The sequence below is a fragment of the Eschscholzia californica genome, unplaced genomic scaffold (assembly GCF_041429995.1).
Source record: "Eschscholzia californica isolate CP2 unplaced genomic scaffold, dmEscCali1.0.p SCAF_4, whole genome shotgun sequence".
NCBI classification, from domain to species: Eukaryota; Viridiplantae; Streptophyta; class Magnoliopsida; order Ranunculales; family Papaveraceae; genus Eschscholzia; species Eschscholzia californica.
Window position 1 is genome coordinate 56,876,758 of NW_028238461.1, and position 18,123 is coordinate 56,894,880.

Below are 18,123 nucleotides of genomic sequence, written 5' to 3' on the forward strand. Positions count from 1 at the left end.
CTTTACACACAGGCAACCTTGTTTGTGATTGGCAAAAATATGAAGTATACAAATGGACCAAGTTTCTAAACTTTTCGATTTTCTCTCTCTAGAGATAAAGGGAGAAAAAAAAAAGTAGAGGTTTGATTAATCCGTCAACTCTCAATTCTTCCGTACTGATCGAGCATGGATGACGACGATATCGACAACCCCCACCAGAAAACCACTCAAACTCGCCGCCGACCCAACGACGGAGGTGAGGTAAGAAAAATCATCCCTGACAGAGAAGATGATGAAGAAGAAGGACAAGATAGGGAGGTATGGAAGATGATCAGTCAAAGCTTCCGTCGAGTTCAAACTGTTTTAGATCAGAATCGAATTTTAATTCAACAAGTTAACGAGAATCACCAATCCAAAATACCAGATAATCTTGCAAAGAATGTTTCCCTGATTCAAGAGATTAATGGTAATATTTCTAAAGTTGTATCTCTTTACTCTGATCTCTCCACCAATTTCTCAGGTTTCTTTCATCATCATCGCCGTGAAATCAACAACGATAACAACTTGTTGGGAAATGGAGAAGTCACTGATCCACCTATCAATCACTCTCAGTAATTTCGAATTGATTGAATTATAAGTTCTTAGTGTGGTTAAAAGAATGAGGTTTTTAAGTGTTTGTTAAAATGTCTCAGTGAGTATGTGACTATTAGTTTTTTAGGGTTTTAGTTTCTCTCTCTCAAGTCTCTCTAGTTAGTTATTGTTGTTGTATTGATGTGGGTTGTTGGTGGTTTTATGGTGCTTATAATGGTGCTTGTTATGTTTTTCTCTTGTAAAGGATGATGATTGCTGGATCTCTCTACCTTCTTCTTCTTGTTCTACCCACAGAGATGTAATTGAGGTACTTATGTTAATTTATGTTATATGTCTTGCTTGTTTTGTTTTTTTTTATTAGATATGGAGAAGAAATTACATCTATGGTGGTAGATGAGGTATTGAAGTTGGATGTCTTTTTAGATTGGGACATCTCTAGGGCCGGATACGTTATTGTGGATGTGATGAGGTCTCAACCTGGGTTTTCGATATAGAATTAGGAGTGTTTACCAGGAATTGCCCGGGGAAAGCTTTGAGTAAAGTGGATCGAAAAAACTTTACTGGTACGACTTATGAGCCATAGAATGAGTTGATAAACGGTTTGACAACAGAGAGATTGATATGTTTTCAAACGAGGGTGTTGTTGATCGCCCGAGTAGAGTGTCATGCCGCTACCAGAGATAAGTTTTGTCTATTTCGTTCTCAACCTTTTTCAGTCTCGTGGGAGGTGTGAAATCACAGTATATCCGAAAGACGTTTGAAGAATGACAGCTTCATTCCTTTCAAGCTTTTTCTGTTTTGGTGTAAAAAGATAGGTTGCTGGTGTATGGGCTTATTTTAAATGGTCCCTCTTGCAAGAAATATTGTCTTTGACATTCTCGCCTACACCGCCCTCCGTGCTGCTTCCTGTGAAGGCGTAAAATATCACATTTGCTGAAGTTGTATGCTAGAAGGTAGGACCATGGTTTGGTACAAAATGTGGAACTTTTGATGCTTGAGGTTCTATAGGCCTTTTCTGTGTTCCTTTTGTTGGCAATTTATCTGGTGGATTTGTTTGCTGGTACACCTGAAAATGAATGTGAATTAATGGTGGATCCAGCTTCCTCAGATTATAAAGTATCTCATTTTCTTCACCTAATCTGAATCACCCTAAATTGGTTTTCTCAAATTAATAAAATTTTCAACCGAATGAACTCAGGTTGTTCATCAATGAATCGAAATCACGCTAGAGAAGTTTTGTCGAATTTTTACACAAAATTGATAGGTTTTGACAAACACTCCGGTCATTCATCAATCAATGAATAGAAATCATTTCCTTTTTTATGTAGGAATTCTTAGAAAGAATAGAATGTTTTAGTTAGTTACGGATTAATATCCGAAAAATTTGTAAGACATTCTAAATTAATAATATACTTGCATTTGAAAAACCAAGAAAGTTTTCGAATAATATACTAGCTTTTTCTAAACTCTAATATATACTCAGAAGATCTCTGTTTCAGTTTTTAGACTTGTCGGTCAATTGGTGTCACTTTGGGGGTTTTGACTTTACTTACTGTGATTTTCTCTAGAATTGGACGGACGGCTCTTATAAGAAGTAACATGGTATTAAACTACAACAGGTAGTACAATAAAAGACATAAACTAACCGTCTCCACACATGACATACCTACCATTCCAAACCAACCCAGAGGAAAAAATTTGGTAGACTGCTTGGTGAAATCCACAACAAAATTCACAGTGTCCCCCAATCAAATCTCTCTTCTGAATCTTCTATTCAATCACCCTAAACTGATTAGGGTTTACAATTTGTTCCAACAGGTTTAGCTTCATCATCTTCATCAATAGGTATGGAAGAATCTGATCCTAATTTACCTATATCCTCTCCGAGTATTTCCATTAGTGATAGTCCTTCAGGTTTAGCTTCATCATCTTCTTCTTCCCATTCTTCGTCTCAAAACTCCCAAGCTCAAGAAACCCAAGAACAGAATCAGCAGGAGAATCCTGAACAGAGGCAAATCAATGGATTTCAAGTTCCAACAGAAGGTGCTATGTCATCTGATTCTTGGTCCTGCTTTATCATGCTTGCCTCGTTTTGGTTCTTCGGTTCGTCTCTCTCTCTCTCTCTCTCTCTCTCTCCTCTTTCTCCGTCTCTGAATTTATAGTTTCTTTGTGTTGTTGTTGATATCTCTTTGTTTTCTTATTAGCAGCATCCATGACCCTGATTTTGGGTTTTTATGGACCTATAGATTTGAGAGTAGGCCCGAATTGTTCTCGCCTTTTACAAGCTAATTCATACTTCATAAATCAAATCAAGGTAATCTTTTATTTCTCTTTTTGCTTTTTCAGTTATCTGTTCAAAACTTTCTATATATGTTGGTTTAAGTTATGGTTAATACCAGGTGCAACAATTAGATGGTCAAGCTAAAGGGTTGATGCTATACGGGTTCGAAAGCCCTCCTTCACTTGATGTTGAGAAGACTTGGTTTGATTTTTATAACGTTACTTTACCTGCATATTCGCACGAGGTAGAGTCTATCCCACATCCTAATCTTCTTCTTCGTTGGTATTATCAGTTCAAGTTGTTGTGTTAGTTCCCTAATGAGTTCTCTTTCGTCGTTTACTTCTTGTCCAGGAATGGATATATTTTCTGAACAAAGGGTCGGAAATAAGCATTGATTACAACGTGAACTCCCCGATTTCCACTGAGGTGTTCCTTGTGATTGCTGAAGGTACGCTCAGAGTTTTCGCTTTTTTGTGAAGAATAGCTCTGTTCTTGTCGATACTCATGGATCGTGTTTTAGATAGTACAATTCAATGTTCAGTTTTGGTGGGTTTCTTCCTTCACGGGTATCTGACCAATCATAATTTCCACTTCATTTCTCAATCTCCGTGAATAATTGCAGGCAAAGACAGCTTGATAGAATGGACTCAGAGTCCATCATATCCTAATATCACACTATCATGGAATGTCATTCATGGTAAGGGTTTGAAAACCTAAACTATGCACTAAGCAAAAGCAAACCTAAAACCCTAGCATTTTCATCTTGCTAAGGGTTTATACCGATTTTTTTCGTAGGAACCGGAACAGTTCAACAGAAACTCTCAACGTCCTCTGATTATTATGTTGCCGTTGGTAACTTGAATTCCGAGGAGGTTAAGGTAAGCAAAAAAGGGCTCTTTATTTTTCTGATTGTGTGGATTTGTGTATTATGGCTAAGGCTCGTGTATGAAGATTACGCCTACTTGATTTTTCGTGTTCGTGTGATTATACTTTATCACAAAGTTTCAGATTGTGCAGTGTCTGAACAAGTATTTGTCTATTTTACCGAACAAGGAAGAACCGGAAAAATAATAAGAACTTGAATGGTGACTAACTTGAACTATGAAACAGGTGCAAGTGAACCTTAAAATAAGGGCTCTCGTGTATAATACAACAAAGGCATACTACAAATGTTCTCCAAGTATCGGTCCTTGTGGAGTAAAGCTCCGACTTCTAGGAACGGATGCTGCTGTCCTAACCTCGTCTGCCCCTGAACAGGTAATTATAGTCGCAGTTCCTTTGTTTTGAAGACCAATTGAGGCTTATAGAACCATTTCTCGAATACCATGAGTATAATCGACTAATAGGCTTTCTTTCCCAAGTTATATCAATGGCGTCATAGCTATAAGGGTTTTTCCGGTTTCAGGGTTCACCTACTGACGATTGGTATGTCAAAGTATCGTATGGAGAGAGATGGATATCTTACTTTCTTGGCTCAGGTACTTTCTTCAGTCACATCTTATAGTCATACTCCGTAGTGCATTATAGTCGATCTCTTACCTTCTCCATGTTTAGGTGTAGTGACGATATTCATATTATTGGTCTTCAAGCTCTGCGTGACAATCCAAGGAACTGAAGAACCTGGAGCTAGTACCAGTTATCAACCACAAGTAACAGTATCTGAGAGAACCCCATTACTTGTAAATAAAGATGATGATCTATCTAGTTGGGGTTCTTCTTACGACTCTGTGTCTCATGATGAAGATGATATCGAAGAATGTTTCGCTGTTGATTCGATCGAAGGAAGACAACTGAAAGAAGGGGAAAACAGCAATCCTCGGCGTCTTTGTGCAATTTGCTTTGATGCTCCAAGGGATTGCTTTTTCCTTCCTTGCGGACATTGTGCGACGTGTTTCGCCTGTGGAACAAGGTACTTGTCAGTCCACCCATCAAAACATTTCCGCCCATCTTAAAGCAAACTAGATTAAAGTTTTAAATTTCTGCAGGATTGCGGAGGAGGCTGGTATTTGCCCCATATGTCGAAGGAAAATGAAGAAAGTGAGGAAGATCTTCGCCGTTTGAGCAGAGTACTTTATTTTTGAATGAGAGAGTTCATTAAAGAACATCTCTGACTGTATATTTGTGATATCATAATTCCACTTGTGAGATTGATGGTTGGGCCAAAAGTTTTTTGAGTTGAGCTTCTGCCATGGTATATGTCTCATTTTTACTAGATATATGTTACAATGTCGAATTATTCACTATTTAAGGCTTTTCTTTCGGTTGTAACCTCTTCCGAAGCTATATTTGTCACATCTTTTACTGATTGATAGAAAATATATATCAACTAGACCAAGTTCAGTTGAAACAAAATTAGAGACCAAACAAGTAATACACATTTTCCTTAATGAATTATGCAGGAACGTGTGTCCATGTGATATAGATAATGAACAAAACAATAGTCCGTACATGGATATGATGCGAATCAGTGTCCGCAGTCATCACCAGCCTTCACGAAGTAATTGAAAGCGGGCTCTGTTAAATAAGATAGTAAGTTCCATTTCGGTAATGGGAGGTCTATTGACTTCAGTTATAGGAGGTACGTTTTCCTGAAATGGGATGAGTGTAGGTAATTCGGTGCAGGTTCATATATTGCTTTCTTTAAGACATCTGATTTGATGACATTATCTGGGTCGTGTCTAAATGCTTATCAACACAATTTTAATAGTCAAATATTTCTAGTTTTTTTAATTACGGACGATGATCTTGTTATTGTACTCATACACTTCTTCAACGGCAAAATCCAAAAGCCCTTTACGTGCAAGTGGGGTGCCAAAAGCAATTCTATGGGACGTCTTTAGAATATCTCGAAATGACCAAAATTGCTCTTGGGGCTTCCTAATGGAGATTGATTGTGGTCGATCTCCATTGACTCACGATACCTACAGGCGCCTTCTTGGCCAGCCCGAGGGTCTCGGACCTTCATGCTGTCTTTCCAAGCTCGAAATCTAGGGCATAAAGCAAATCTAGGTAAACAAAGAAGAAGAAGAAGAACCATTTTGTTATTAAAAAAAATGACAACAAATCTAGATCGCGATCCATAAGCAAGCTCGGATCTTCGGGCTCCAAAGCCCTAGACTTTTCTTGCAACATCTTTGAAGAGAGACAAAGTAGAGGGAAAAAGGAGAAGAATGAAGGGGTGCGCTCGAAAACCCCACGAGCAATTTTTCTTTTTTGAAAAATCAGCCTCGGTCTACGTTTGTCATTATAAGGCATAGATACATGATCAAGATGTGATACGCACGATAACTGCGTAAGTTAAACCAATAATATAGGGGCCTAAAGCCCAACAAAACATATAGCTTTAAATCCGACAAATTTATTATTATTTATACTTTTAATAACTCAAATTCAGTAATCATGGATCATAGAAGCGGGGACCTAGAGGGTCTTGGAGTTCATATCAACCACTAATGGAAAAGAGGCCCCGGGAGCAATTTGTGATGCCCTATAGACGCACCCTGGGTGAAATTGTCGCGGGGACCCGCCCGCGTACAAATGGAAGTCAAGACGGAAAAGGCGGGAGGATGATATCAGTGTGAGAGCGAAATCTAGAGAGAGAAAAGTAAAAGAAGAAGAAGAAGACCTGACTCCATGAAACTAGCTACCAGATCACCGTTGGATGAAGGTAGTAGGAGGCATGGAGATCGGAAGAATCCGACTGACCCCAGAAGTCCACGCTCCACCCTCTCCTCAAACAAAACCCCTCTCTCTCTCTATCTGTCTATGTTCTGTCTATGTTCTTTCTTGACAAATCCATTGGTTTCAACCCATTTTTAAATTCTAGAGAGAGAAAGCAAAACAAAATTAGGTTATTTGTTTGTTGTTGTAAAGAAGTTTAGATAGAGAGAGATGGGAAGTTATAAGATGTTTATGTGTTTTACAAGGAAATTTAAAGACGATGAGTTTGAATATCCATCTGAAGTTAAATCTGTATTTTCAAAATATACTGAATCAGGATCTCTTATGACAGCAGATCAACTTGTTCAATTTTTGATTCAATTTCAAGGTCAAAATCAATCTACTTTATCTGATGCCGAGCGGATCATTGAACAGATCATGCGTCGTCGTCATCAAATCGCTAAGTTCACTAGACACGCTCTTACTCTTGATGATTTCCTCCATTATCTCTTCTCCGAAGATCTCAATCCCGCTCATTTATCTCAGGTACTACAAATGATTTCCTTTCTTAATCACAATTTCTTAATCACAACTTGTATCTGAAATCTACTTAAATAGTAAATAACAAGGAAGATCTCAGCTAATAAGGAGGTCTTACGATTCCCAAATCCAATTATCTTTGCATTAGATAGATAGAAGGAGTGTTAGTTTTTCGATGCGGAGGGAAAGGGAATCTCAAACCGACCGACCCAATCCCGACCCCCTATGTGGGTCTAGTATTACCCTATGGGAGGAACACTTTTTGGGCCTAGCTTTGATACCATGTTAAAGTTTGTGCTCGTCCAACTCAAAACCAATTGTGCTATCTATGACTGGAGAGGACCTAGATGTTATATTCTTGGTTGCTAGATAGCCCTTCTCCCGTGTGAGACTATTTTGACATCCTATTCCGCTTGGTATCCGATTCTTGGTTCATTTCGCGTGCCCAACACAAGTCTGGAGTGCTATAAGTGCATTTCTTTCCTATTAGCTGAACATGTATTAATGAAAGCCACATATCTGTGGCTTTTGGTATTGTAGATGCTTTCTACTACCTCTTTTTTACCTTGACTGGATGAAGATAGGTTCGAGGATTTAGGTATAAAGGTCCATATATCTTCACTTAATAGAAAATTTTTCTGTTCCAGGTTCACCAGGATATGAATGCTCCACTATCCCATTATTACATACATACAGGACATAATTCTTATTTAACGGGGAATCAACTCAGCAGCGATTGCAGTGACGTCCCAATCATAAAGGCACTGCAGAAAGGTGTCAAAGTAATTGAGCTTGATATATGGCCCAATTCCAACAAAGATGATGTACATGTTCTTCATGGAGGGTATGAACTTTTTATGAATTTCTTAGGAAGTTACTTATTTCCCTTACAACTTACGAAAACTGGTTTCTGTTGATCTAATTTGCAAAAAAATTGTTGGGTTGGTGACGAAATCTCCTGTTTAACGTTTGAAAATTGTAGGGGGATGTTGTACCATAAGTTAGACCTATTGTAGTGCATAAAAAAAAAAGATAAACTCATGTTATTTCTTTTGATTTTAGTAATTTAACTGTTATGTTATCATAGGACCCTGACTACTCCGGTGTCACTTATCAAATGTTTGAGGTCTATCAAGGAGTACGCGTTTTGTGCTTCCCCATACCCTGTCGTCATAACTCTAGAAGACCACCTTACTCCACGTCTTCGAGCTAAAGTAGCTCAGGTGACTATTACTTTCTGCTGTAGATTTTACTAATTATATTGTTTATTAGTTCTTCTCGACAACCAATAATAATTTTCTTCATAGATGGTCATGGAAACATTTGGAGAAACACTTTATTTTTCTGAATCAAAGCAACTAGATGAGTTTCCTTCTCCAGAAGCACTGAAGCATCGAATTATGCTTTCAACTAAACCGCCAAAAGAATACCTTGCTGCTAACTCCAAAGACAAGGGCAAGGAATCATCTGATGATGAAGGTGGTGCCCAATACGAGAAGGTGCATTGAGAAATAATTTTTGTATACCTTAAAAGTGCACTAAATAAATTGATGTATAATTTTGTGGTTGATGAACAAATATCAGGATGATGATGACGATGATGCCAGTGATTCTGATCGTGGATCACGCCAGTTAGGAGCACCAGAGTATAAGCGTTTAATCGCAATTCATGCTAAGAAATATAAAGATGGGCTAACTGAGTCACTGAAAATAGAACCTGATAAGGTTGGGCGGCTTAGTCTGAGTGAGCAAGGACTGGAAAAGGCTACAGTATCCCATGGAACTGATCTTCTCCGGTACATATCAATATTTCTCATGCAAGATATAAGATTGGCACTTAATGAATCCATTAGTATTTTATATTTTGTATCTTTAATGTTTATCTATTCCCCCTCATAATCTGACTTCGATATACTTTTAGATTTACTCAGAAGAATCTGCTGAGAATCTACCCAAAAGGTACACGGCTTACCTCCTCCAATTACAAACCACTACTTGCGTGGATGCACGGGGCTCAAATGGTCGCTTTCAACATGCAGGTTACTTACTAAACATCGCACATCACTCTTCTATTATTCACACTTCTTCAAATATTAATTCTGTTCATTACTTATTTCTCTTATTATGGTCCTAAACTATAGATGTTTTGTTTAATGTGAATGTTTGTTTGTGCTCATTAGTCCCACATTAACAATTCCTTGGTGCACAATGTGTTCCAGGAAAATGTATTAAAATGATATCTTTTATCGTGCTTATAAATTAATAGGCTCAAATGTCCATGGGATTAAAAAGTTGCAATCAGAATGGAAATTAACTTGTTGCCCTAACAACCACTTCTTTCCAGTAAGTGAAGGCGTTATCAAAGCCAACCCCTGTTTATTGCCTGAATAAGCTTTCTCGAAATTTATTTGGACAAAGAGGGTTTCATAATCATTTCTAGAGTTTATACTAACGTACGCAGTTCTCTATGTCAGGGTTATGGCAAGAAACTTTGGCTAATGGATGGAATGTTCAGATCCAATGGTGGGTGTGGTTATGTTAAAAAACCTGATTTCCTAATGCAAGGGGAACTGAATAAGGAGATGTTTGATACTGAAACAAAATTACCAGTGAAGACAACCTTGAAGGTAGGTGTACTCATGGGAGATGGATGGCGAATTGATTTCGACCAAACACACTTTGATTCCTACTCCCCACCAGATTTCTATGCAAGGGTAAGTGACTAAAATTCCTTATTGAATGTCTTGTTCCTTCTTCATTCCGACCCAAGTTTTTTGAAACCGTTAATATAAAAAATGAAAAAAAACGAGATCCAGTTTAGTTTGCTTGTATAATCAAACTTTCTTTATTAGGCTAATAGTGAAACAGAAAAGAAAATAATATTAACCAAACAACATGTGTGGTAGGTTGGGATAGCAGGAGTTCCAGCTGATTCAATAATGAAAAAAACGAGCAAAATGGATGATGAATGGACACCAGTATGGGACACAGAATTCAGTTTCCCTTTGACTGTTCCAGAGCTAGCATTCCTACGAATAGAAGTTTACGAGTATGACAAAACAGAGAAAGATGATTTTGGTGGACAGACTTGTTTGCCAGTATCAGAATTGAGAACCGGGATCCGAGCAGTTCCGTTATTTAATCGAAAAGGCGAAAAATTCAAGTCTGTAAAGCTTCTTATGCAGTTCCAGTTTGCTTGAACACAGGTTTTGCCTCTCAATTTTTGTTCCCTATAAATAACCTAAAAATATCACATGTATTGTAATAGATAAAGTCATAAAGTGCACCCTTTAGAGCTGCTGTTTTCTTTTTCCCCAGCTTAAAGAGGTCTCTTATATTGAAGCTCCTAATAGAAATTTGAACTCATAAACAAATTGTTGTATTCATGAAATATAAATAAATCTCGACAGTTAAGAATGGCGATATATTGAGTTGCAATGTTAACAATTTCACAAATATCTGAGTCAAACTGGTCCAACCATGAAGGTGCATTTGTTAGAAATATCTTTTATCGTAAAAAAATATTTATTATGAAGACATTATTACTGAATTATGCATGACTGAGAGCATCTCCAATGCAACACTCAACTTACAAAACTCAATTTGACACATATGACTACTTGAGTTTTTGACAAAAAACACTCTCCAATGCAACACTCAACTAGAGTCTCAATATGATGTGGCAACAATAAATATTGAGATACTCAAAAGAAAATTCAATTGTTTTCTTTTGAGTATCTCAATATTTATTGTTGTATCTCAATTGGTCCACATCAACATTTTATATATTAAAATAAGAATCAAAAGTAAATCTAAAGTAAATGTTGAGTTTTTTTTAGTGTTGCATTGGAGATGCTCTGAGGGGTATATTACTGAATGAGCTTTTTTTTAGTCAATTCCTTATTTAATGTAATGGAAGAAAGGAGTATTTAGTCCTGAAAGAACATAAGATGGAACCTAACAAAAGAGCTAAAACTTGATTAAGCACCGAAAATGAACTCAGATTTAAGGGTAAGGGAGTCAAAAAAATTGATTAATGGTAAAATGGTTCTATTTAATAGGTAAAATTGGTTTATGAGTAGATAGTCGTTTTTTTTTTGAAAATTGCCTACGTTAAATATGTGATAAGCACGATAACCGCCAAAATTCAACCCTAACAAGAACGAATTAAAACCCAACTAAACTATGACATCCTTTTTTTGTTGAACAAACTATGACATCCTTCAACAAAAAAAAAAAAAACTAAACTATGACATATGGCCAACCAAACTACTTTACTTATACATGCGTTAGCAACGGACTAAAAACATAATTTTCGAGTTAATGCGAATGATTTACCTTAGATTAAAAAGAAAAGTTTATGAAAGATTGAAAATTTGATTAATAATAAAATCTAATTAATAGGTAAAATTGGTTTCTTAATAGATAGATATTTTGGGTTTTAGGCCTCTTTCATGTTGTTGGGTTTTAAGTGTCTTTCATTGGACGTTTAACTTATACAATTATCGTACTAATCACGTTTTCATGATGTATCAATACTTTGTAACGACTAAGTAGTCGATTTCTCGAAAAGAAAATAGGTAGATCTTAATTGTTTCTAACCTTGTAAGTATTTCTATTGCTTAAAAAGAAGGAATTAGAAACGGACTTTTAAAAATCCACCAATAGACTCAAGCTCACGAAAGGAAACTTTCCAAAAGTTGCAATTTTTGGTTTCTAATTCAAATCCTATTCTAATTAGGGTCGGCTAAACTAGGTTAAAAGGGGCTGGCTAGCTGGTTCGAGGGAAACTCAATGGGGCTTAAGAGATTGAGGAAGCAAGAGGGAAGATATACTTTCTGGTTCAAGAGAAACTTAATGGGTCTTAAGAGATTGAGGAGTCAAGAGAGAAGAGAGCAAACAAGTCAAAATACAATTAAGAAAAGGGTTATTTCCCTAATGGCCCCCTACTTTGTGACCAGCTTCCCGCCTGGCCCCCTACTTTACGAGAAATACCCATATGGCCCCCTATTACCGTTAACTTTAAATTTCCGTCACTCTCTCTCCTCCATCTCTTTTTCTCTCTCTGCCATGTCACGCTACCTCATCTGTTAGGCCACCTCATCACCTTCTCCGGCAGAGGTCGCCGACCGGTCAAATTTCTGGCCGGCGACTTCTGCTGGAACTAGGTTGAATTAATGTTAGAAATACTTAGCAGGCTTCAAGCAAAGTCACTTATGCGTTTTAAGTGTGTACGTAAGAGTTGGTTGTATTTGATCGAAGAAGATAAATACTTTCTGTCTTTACACACTTGTCAATTATTAAAATCACAACAACAACAACTTCTCATTACTTGTTCAGGTAAAAAGTGCGGAACTAGGTTTTTCACCCTAGATTTGTTTCCACCTAACAAGGAGTATGTGAAAGAATATTTAGGTCAATGGGAGAAAGGCCCTTATTGGCAGAGTTACAACATATTAGTATCTGCTTATGGTTTGGTTTGTTATGTAAACTACAAGGATTATTCTGTTAGAATTTACAATAATTGCATTAGAGAAAAAACACCATGGATCAGATCAAATATAGGAAAAGATTTTACTAAACGTTTTGGTTACAAGGATATTCCTGTTTGTGGATTTGGATTTGACCCAATTACTCAAAAACATAAAGTAGTATTCATGTGGCTTAGACCGAGGAAAAATCGAGATAAATCTAGAGATTTTGAGGAAGTGCCCCTTTGTGAGGTATTTACTGTCGGTGAAAATACTTGGAGAACAATTCACACCGACACACCTATGAAAAATGTTTTAGGATACCCAATTTACGCTAATGGTTCTTTATATTGGTTGGACGAACCATTTGCCTTCTATAATGATGAAAAGAAATGCGATAGCATAATTGCATTTGATGTTGGAAAAGAGAAGTTTAGAGTCATCAAATACCCTAAAGATATCTTCAAAAGTCGTCGTCTTTCTAGAGATTATTATTCGGAAGATATATTGGAAGTTGATGGACATTTAGCATTAATAGACAAACACTGTTATGATGAAAAAGGGAATTTATCCGATTCAGAGATGAAGTTGTGGATTTATATGGAGGATGGGAAGGAGAACAAGTGGATTGAAGAACCATTTGGAATCCCTTGCCATGTGAAAAAGAATGCTTATGGTTTTAAATCAATTGCAGGAACAAACAAATTTATGATAACAAGACGAACAATACCAAAAAACTTACCAGGAGGAGATGAAGATGACCGAAAAAAAAGTTTCGGTTTATATATTTATGACAGGTTAGAGAAGAAGTGGAATGAATATGGTAATCTCACCGATCCAAGAAAGAAATCCCAAAAAAAGTTTTTCAAGCACCCTCATCGGTGCGAGTCTTCAATAATCGTGCAAAGCATTTATCCAGTTCGGCCCCAAAAAAGTGACCACCAACCGTAGCTTCCTTCTTTTCGACATATGATATATTATTCTTTATATTGTCATGTTTGTTTTTAGTCGTTTGTCTTTGTAAAGTTACTGGTTCTTTGATACTTCAATTTGAACACTCATTCCTTTTCTCAGCCAACTCCTTGAGCAAATTCATGGGTCATTCTTTACAAAAAAAAAGTAAAAAATCATGAGACATTTTTAACAACCCTGTCATTTGAACTATAACAATGTTGGACGTTTTGTAAAACGTTTTGTAAAAACAAAAAACATAAAAAGGCCAAAAATAAAAGTCAATAAGTAGTACTCCTCTTAGACTGATACCGGTAGTGGCCTTGGTAGGTGGCAATGATCTTCTATCAATGTATACCTAAGCGGAGGTTGCACCTGCAGTCTGCAGACTGTAGGTGGTGTTGATGTTCGGTTATTTCTGTTGTTCTCTGGTTATTAATCGATAAGTCGATTTCTCTCTGTCTTGGCTTGATTCGGACAGAGTTTCCTTTCTCTAACTTTATAGAGAGATAAACTATTAAAGAATAAAGATAAGTCAATATTCCTTCTTTCGGGCTAACCGAGATAGGTGTTTAATGTAGTCGAGGCAAGAATAAATTCTCTTTCCTTAAGACATTTTTACACCCCCGTAACAGTACCAAACGTTAGGGTGAATGCCTTCGGGATACAACGACTAACCTTTCAGAAGTTTAAGATGGTACTTCTATATTCTGAAAGCGGGCGAACCTTTGTCAGTATTATGAGCTCTTTGACTGATGCGGATGATCTTCTAGATGCTTTGGAAATTCAGATTTCACTCGAGACTTCTTTCTTCCTTTTCCAGATATTCTAGTCTATCCAGAACCTCTAGAAAATACTTCTTTAATTAGATATTCTAGGCTAACCAGAACCTCTAATTGTTAGAAGGGAAGAGAAGAAGAGAATGAATTGAATTGATGTTCTAGACGACCTATGAAGAACTTCTTTCTTCCTTTTCTAGATATTCTAGTCTATCCAGAACCTCTAGAAAATACTTCTTTAATTAGATATTCTAGGCTAACCAGAACCTCTAATTGTTAGAAGGGAAGAGAAGAAGAGAAGAGAATGAATTGATTGAAAATGAAGTGGGTTTGGTGGGTTTATATAGGAATTGAATAGGTATAAGCTTTTGGGACACATCTCTAGAGTTTTGGGGACAAAACTCTTGGTTTTTAGGGACACAACTCTTTGAGGAGAGTTGGTTATATAACTGGGAATTTCGGGTGGGTTTTAGACCGTTGGATCTGCCTTCACAACTCGGGTGAAACAGCAGCCTTTAGATGATCGTGATCTGTCCCGAAACTGTCCCACAGTTGATCAAATGACCGTTAGATCGTAGCCCGGAGCGTGCCCGAACGCGGAAGGAACGCCTGACGTCAGATCGCGTGAAATCCCGCGCGATGAACGCTGACCGTCCAGATTGGCACGCTTCCTCTTCGCGCAAACGCCCCTCAACTTGACTTGTCCTCTTTGACGCTTTAGTACCTATTTCAACCGATCTTCGTTCAAACTTTAACCTTGAATTTCTCATTCATCCGGAATCGGATTTGAGTGATTCTTGGCTCTAAATTGAAGAGCTCGACGAGACGAACGCAATGGCGCGTTCCGTTTCTGAGTTTGACGAGTCGGCTCGAGCCAAAATTGGCTCCGATTCCAACAATCCCCCACATGAATGAAAATTCGAGGTTTACTATATACAAACATACTATACTGACATATTGACACTAAAAGAGCTCATATGCGGAACTTCGCTGCATCGGAAGAAGGTAGTCTTTCGACTTTGAACCTTTCCTAGTGAATAACTACAAGGTCTACAAGGACGGCAGTGAACTTATCGTCTTGAACTGAGTCCTGGAAATTGTAAACCTGAATAGCTATCACACAGCTAATCCCTTACCGACTTAGGTTCTCGGTTGTGTTCATTTCGGCCCTGAACAATCCCGAATTCATGTGTGCTTTAGAGAAGTCGGCCTAGACGACCTTCCCACGGAACCGGCATCAATTCACACACATATAGGTTATCCGTAATAAGGTATCCTGCTATACCTCACGTTAGAATCAAGTTCTAAGTTTTCGGATTCATTAAAAGCTTAATGCTTAGCCTCTCAATGCAGGCAACACTGTTATCATCCTAGGAATGGGTAAGAGATAGAAATCTCTTACAGTGTTACTGTCGAGTCAGGATATAGCTTCAGTTGCCCTTTGAACCTAGATCGTGGGATCTCCAGTCATCTAGGTAGGGTTTCACCATGCCTTTACTCATTTACTTTAGGCGTTTTTGCCACATTCCCCTTGATGATGCAATTTCAACTCTCTTGTTCACCCTTGTTCTTTACGGATCCGCCAGGTAACTTAGGATTGAGCATAATTTTAATTTATGCATTCCTTGAGAGCAATTGCTTTACGGTGCTAGTCTATTTTATTTTGAATTCTCTAGACTTACCGTATTAGTGCCTACGCAACAACTACTTATGTTTATTGCGTGCACTGGCTTCAATCACAAACAAATATCCTTCAGGAAGTTCACCTACTTCCTTTGCTTTCTCCAAAACAATGTATCCATCAAGGCCTTTAGGATTACATTGTTGATCCATCTATGCACGTCTGCCTCTAAGGATTTTGTGATATCGTAGCCCTTAGTGGTTTGTCATATCCACTGTTTTGTATCTGGGATTCGAGTGTTGTCCACATATCTTCGTTTTCTTTATGATATGTACAACCAATTAATACGAGTCTGCTCAGATACTTAAGAACTATTTGTTACTATGATAACTCTTTCTTGAATTTGTTCAAATTCAAGTATTTATGCTTATCGTGGTTTTTGAGCGGTTATTCTACCATTCTCTGTCTAACCATGCACTTCAGATTATCAATCATGAGTAACGATTCAATCTGGAAAAGCATCGAATCATATCTTCTTTAAACACTTTCTTATTCCTAACTAGTATTGTCTGTTCTTTTGAACAGATGATTCACGGTTGAATCTCGTTACTTAGTTTAGGATTAGGAGGAGAAGTTCTTTCCATTTGTGTTTTTCCAGATTTGTTGAGTGAATTGGAAATTCACGTCATTACTTATATTCACACACTTGATTTCCAACTCTTGTCACAACTTAGTGAATATAACCATAGTTCTTAACTCAATGAAACCTTATTGACCAAACACTCTTATTGGTTAAATCTGGTTTCCGAGGTACTCTATAATTTCCCTCTTTTTACGTCATTATGACGTTATATCTTCAGGAGAATTTGGAGTTCTATATGCCATTTTATTTCTTTATACTTGGCTTTTCGGTTCCTTCTCGGGTCCCCCCACATTTCAAGAGTATTTTCTCTTATTCGTCAACTTGGGTGGAATCTAATACTATTCCATATAGGGTACCGTTCAGATATGTAATAACATCTGCCCCCACAGTTCTAGGGTAACCATTGGATTCTCCTTTTTGACAAAACTATTTTCGTACACAATTTCTTTAGTGTAGTGTGTTTAGTTTTGTTCTATAACATGATGATTTATGATCATTAGAACCTTGAGATATAATACAAGGTGAGTTTCTCTTTTAACTCTTTCTTGAGTTATATGTCTTAATCATATATACTCCCTTGATAGATTTAAACTATCACATGATCAACAAAGTTATCATTACCTATTTTGTCCTTTATCGTCTCTAGATTTCGTTCATACTCTTGAATCGAAAATCTTACCAAGACCCTTGAATTTATTATTCGAGTCACGTCTGGACCGAATGATGTAATATTCAACTTTACGTCTTATCAACCTTAATTCTCTTGTCTATCCAAGAAGATTAGGTTGCCATGAGGATTTATAAGGACTATTCTGTAATGATACAGAACTAGGGACCTCCTTACAAAGACTTAAGGATTTATTTGTAATAACTCCTGATTTCGAGATTTTTCAGCCAAGGTCCTTCCGTTTAACACATCTGAGGATTCCTTGTAATTCTTAGACAGGCCTCAGGACCTTCTAGAGAAGTATTTACCGCCTGAATATGTTATTCGAAATAACTTACTTTCTCGAAGACAAGTTTGATTTCAGAATTTTGCATTCTTCGTCAACTTTGTATTCGAGAATGTTTCACGGAATTTTCATTATCTCAGACCGATGATTTCTTTCGAACAGTTCATCGTTTCGTAACTATTTGTAATATTCTGTCGTTGACCTTGTCTAACCGTTTAGGTTTTGATCTTTGTCTTGACATACTTCTCCGCTAACTTATGCGGTTGTCATCTTCGATTCGTTATCGAGTTGAACTTTTAGGATCATGTATTCATCATTGATCGTTCTCTGTATTCTCGATATACGGTTTCACACCCAGTATTTATGTCGATAATTGGTGGTCAAGGTGTCGTTTAGTTTTTCGATGTCTCTGTTATCGAGAAGATATTTTAAGAGTCATCAACTAAATCAACATTCCTGGTCACCATGGATTGAACCTTATTTCTGTTCTTGGCTAGTAGTAGAATTTTAGTGAAATACTTCACAAAGTTCATCGAGATTAGATTGATCATCGATTTTAATCTCCACTGATCGAGTTTTATCCCTTCTAATGTTCTGTGCTTTCATTATACCAAAAGAGTCGCCGTTTGATGAACTATGCCATTCTTGGCGTAT

The 18,123-nt window shown here is 37.3% G+C and overlaps 4 protein-coding genes across 6 annotated transcripts; all 4 read left to right on the plus strand.

Moving 5' to 3' along the window:
* The first annotated feature begins 20 nt into the window (after positions 1-20).
* Positions 21-5,119, plus strand: LOC147546679 (E3 ubiquitin-protein ligase APD2-like). 3 transcript variants are annotated; one of them, XM_086673578.1, is made up of 12 exons: positions 21-297; positions 500-877; positions 2,389-2,673; positions 2,778-2,884; positions 2,970-3,095; positions 3,203-3,299; positions 3,474-3,548; positions 3,647-3,729; positions 3,962-4,108; positions 4,257-4,329; positions 4,406-4,760; positions 4,837-5,119. In XM_086673578.1, exons 3-12 carry the CDS (start codon positions 2,418-2,420, stop codon positions 4,910-4,912), a joined length of 1,395 nt encoding a protein of 464 aa, XP_086529704.1. In that variant the 5' UTR covers positions 21-297; positions 500-877; positions 2,389-2,417; the 3' UTR covers positions 4,913-5,119. The 3 variants fall into 3 exon arrangements, with proteins under 3 accessions (XP_086529704.1, XP_086529703.1, XP_086529705.1); XM_086673577.1 differs by having other exon boundaries at positions 53-297; positions 500-1,569; XM_086673579.1 differs by lacking the exon at positions 21-297 and adding an exon at positions 994-1,569.
* LOC147546680 (protein EARLY FLOWERING 4-like) lies at positions 166-915 on the plus strand. Its single transcript, XM_086673580.1, has one exon. It carries the CDS (start codon positions 166-168, stop codon positions 592-594), a length of 429 nt encoding a protein of 142 aa, XP_086529706.1. The 3' UTR covers positions 595-915.
* Positions 5,120-6,320: 1,201 nt separating the features above from the next.
* LOC147546681 (phosphoinositide phospholipase C 4-like) lies at positions 6,321-10,474 on the plus strand. The gene is made up of 8 exons (XM_086673575.1): positions 6,321-7,057; positions 7,699-7,895; positions 8,139-8,274; positions 8,359-8,550; positions 8,636-8,847; positions 8,973-9,090; positions 9,526-9,765; positions 9,958-10,474. The coding sequence occupies exons 1-8, from the start codon at positions 6,743-6,745 to the stop codon at positions 10,249-10,251; spliced, it is 1,704 nt and encodes a 567-aa protein (XP_086529701.1). The 5' UTR covers positions 6,321-6,742; the 3' UTR covers positions 10,252-10,474.
* A 1,169-nt stretch (positions 10,475-11,643) lies between these two features.
* Positions 11,644-13,600, plus strand: LOC147546682 (putative F-box protein At4g38870). Its single transcript, XM_086673581.1, has 2 exons — positions 11,644-12,004; positions 12,220-13,600. The coding sequence occupies exons 1-2, from the start codon at positions 11,846-11,848 to the stop codon at positions 13,471-13,473; spliced, it is 1,413 nt and encodes a 470-aa protein (XP_086529707.1). The 5' UTR covers positions 11,644-11,845; the 3' UTR covers positions 13,474-13,600.
* Positions 13,601-18,123: the final 4,523 nt, after the last annotated feature.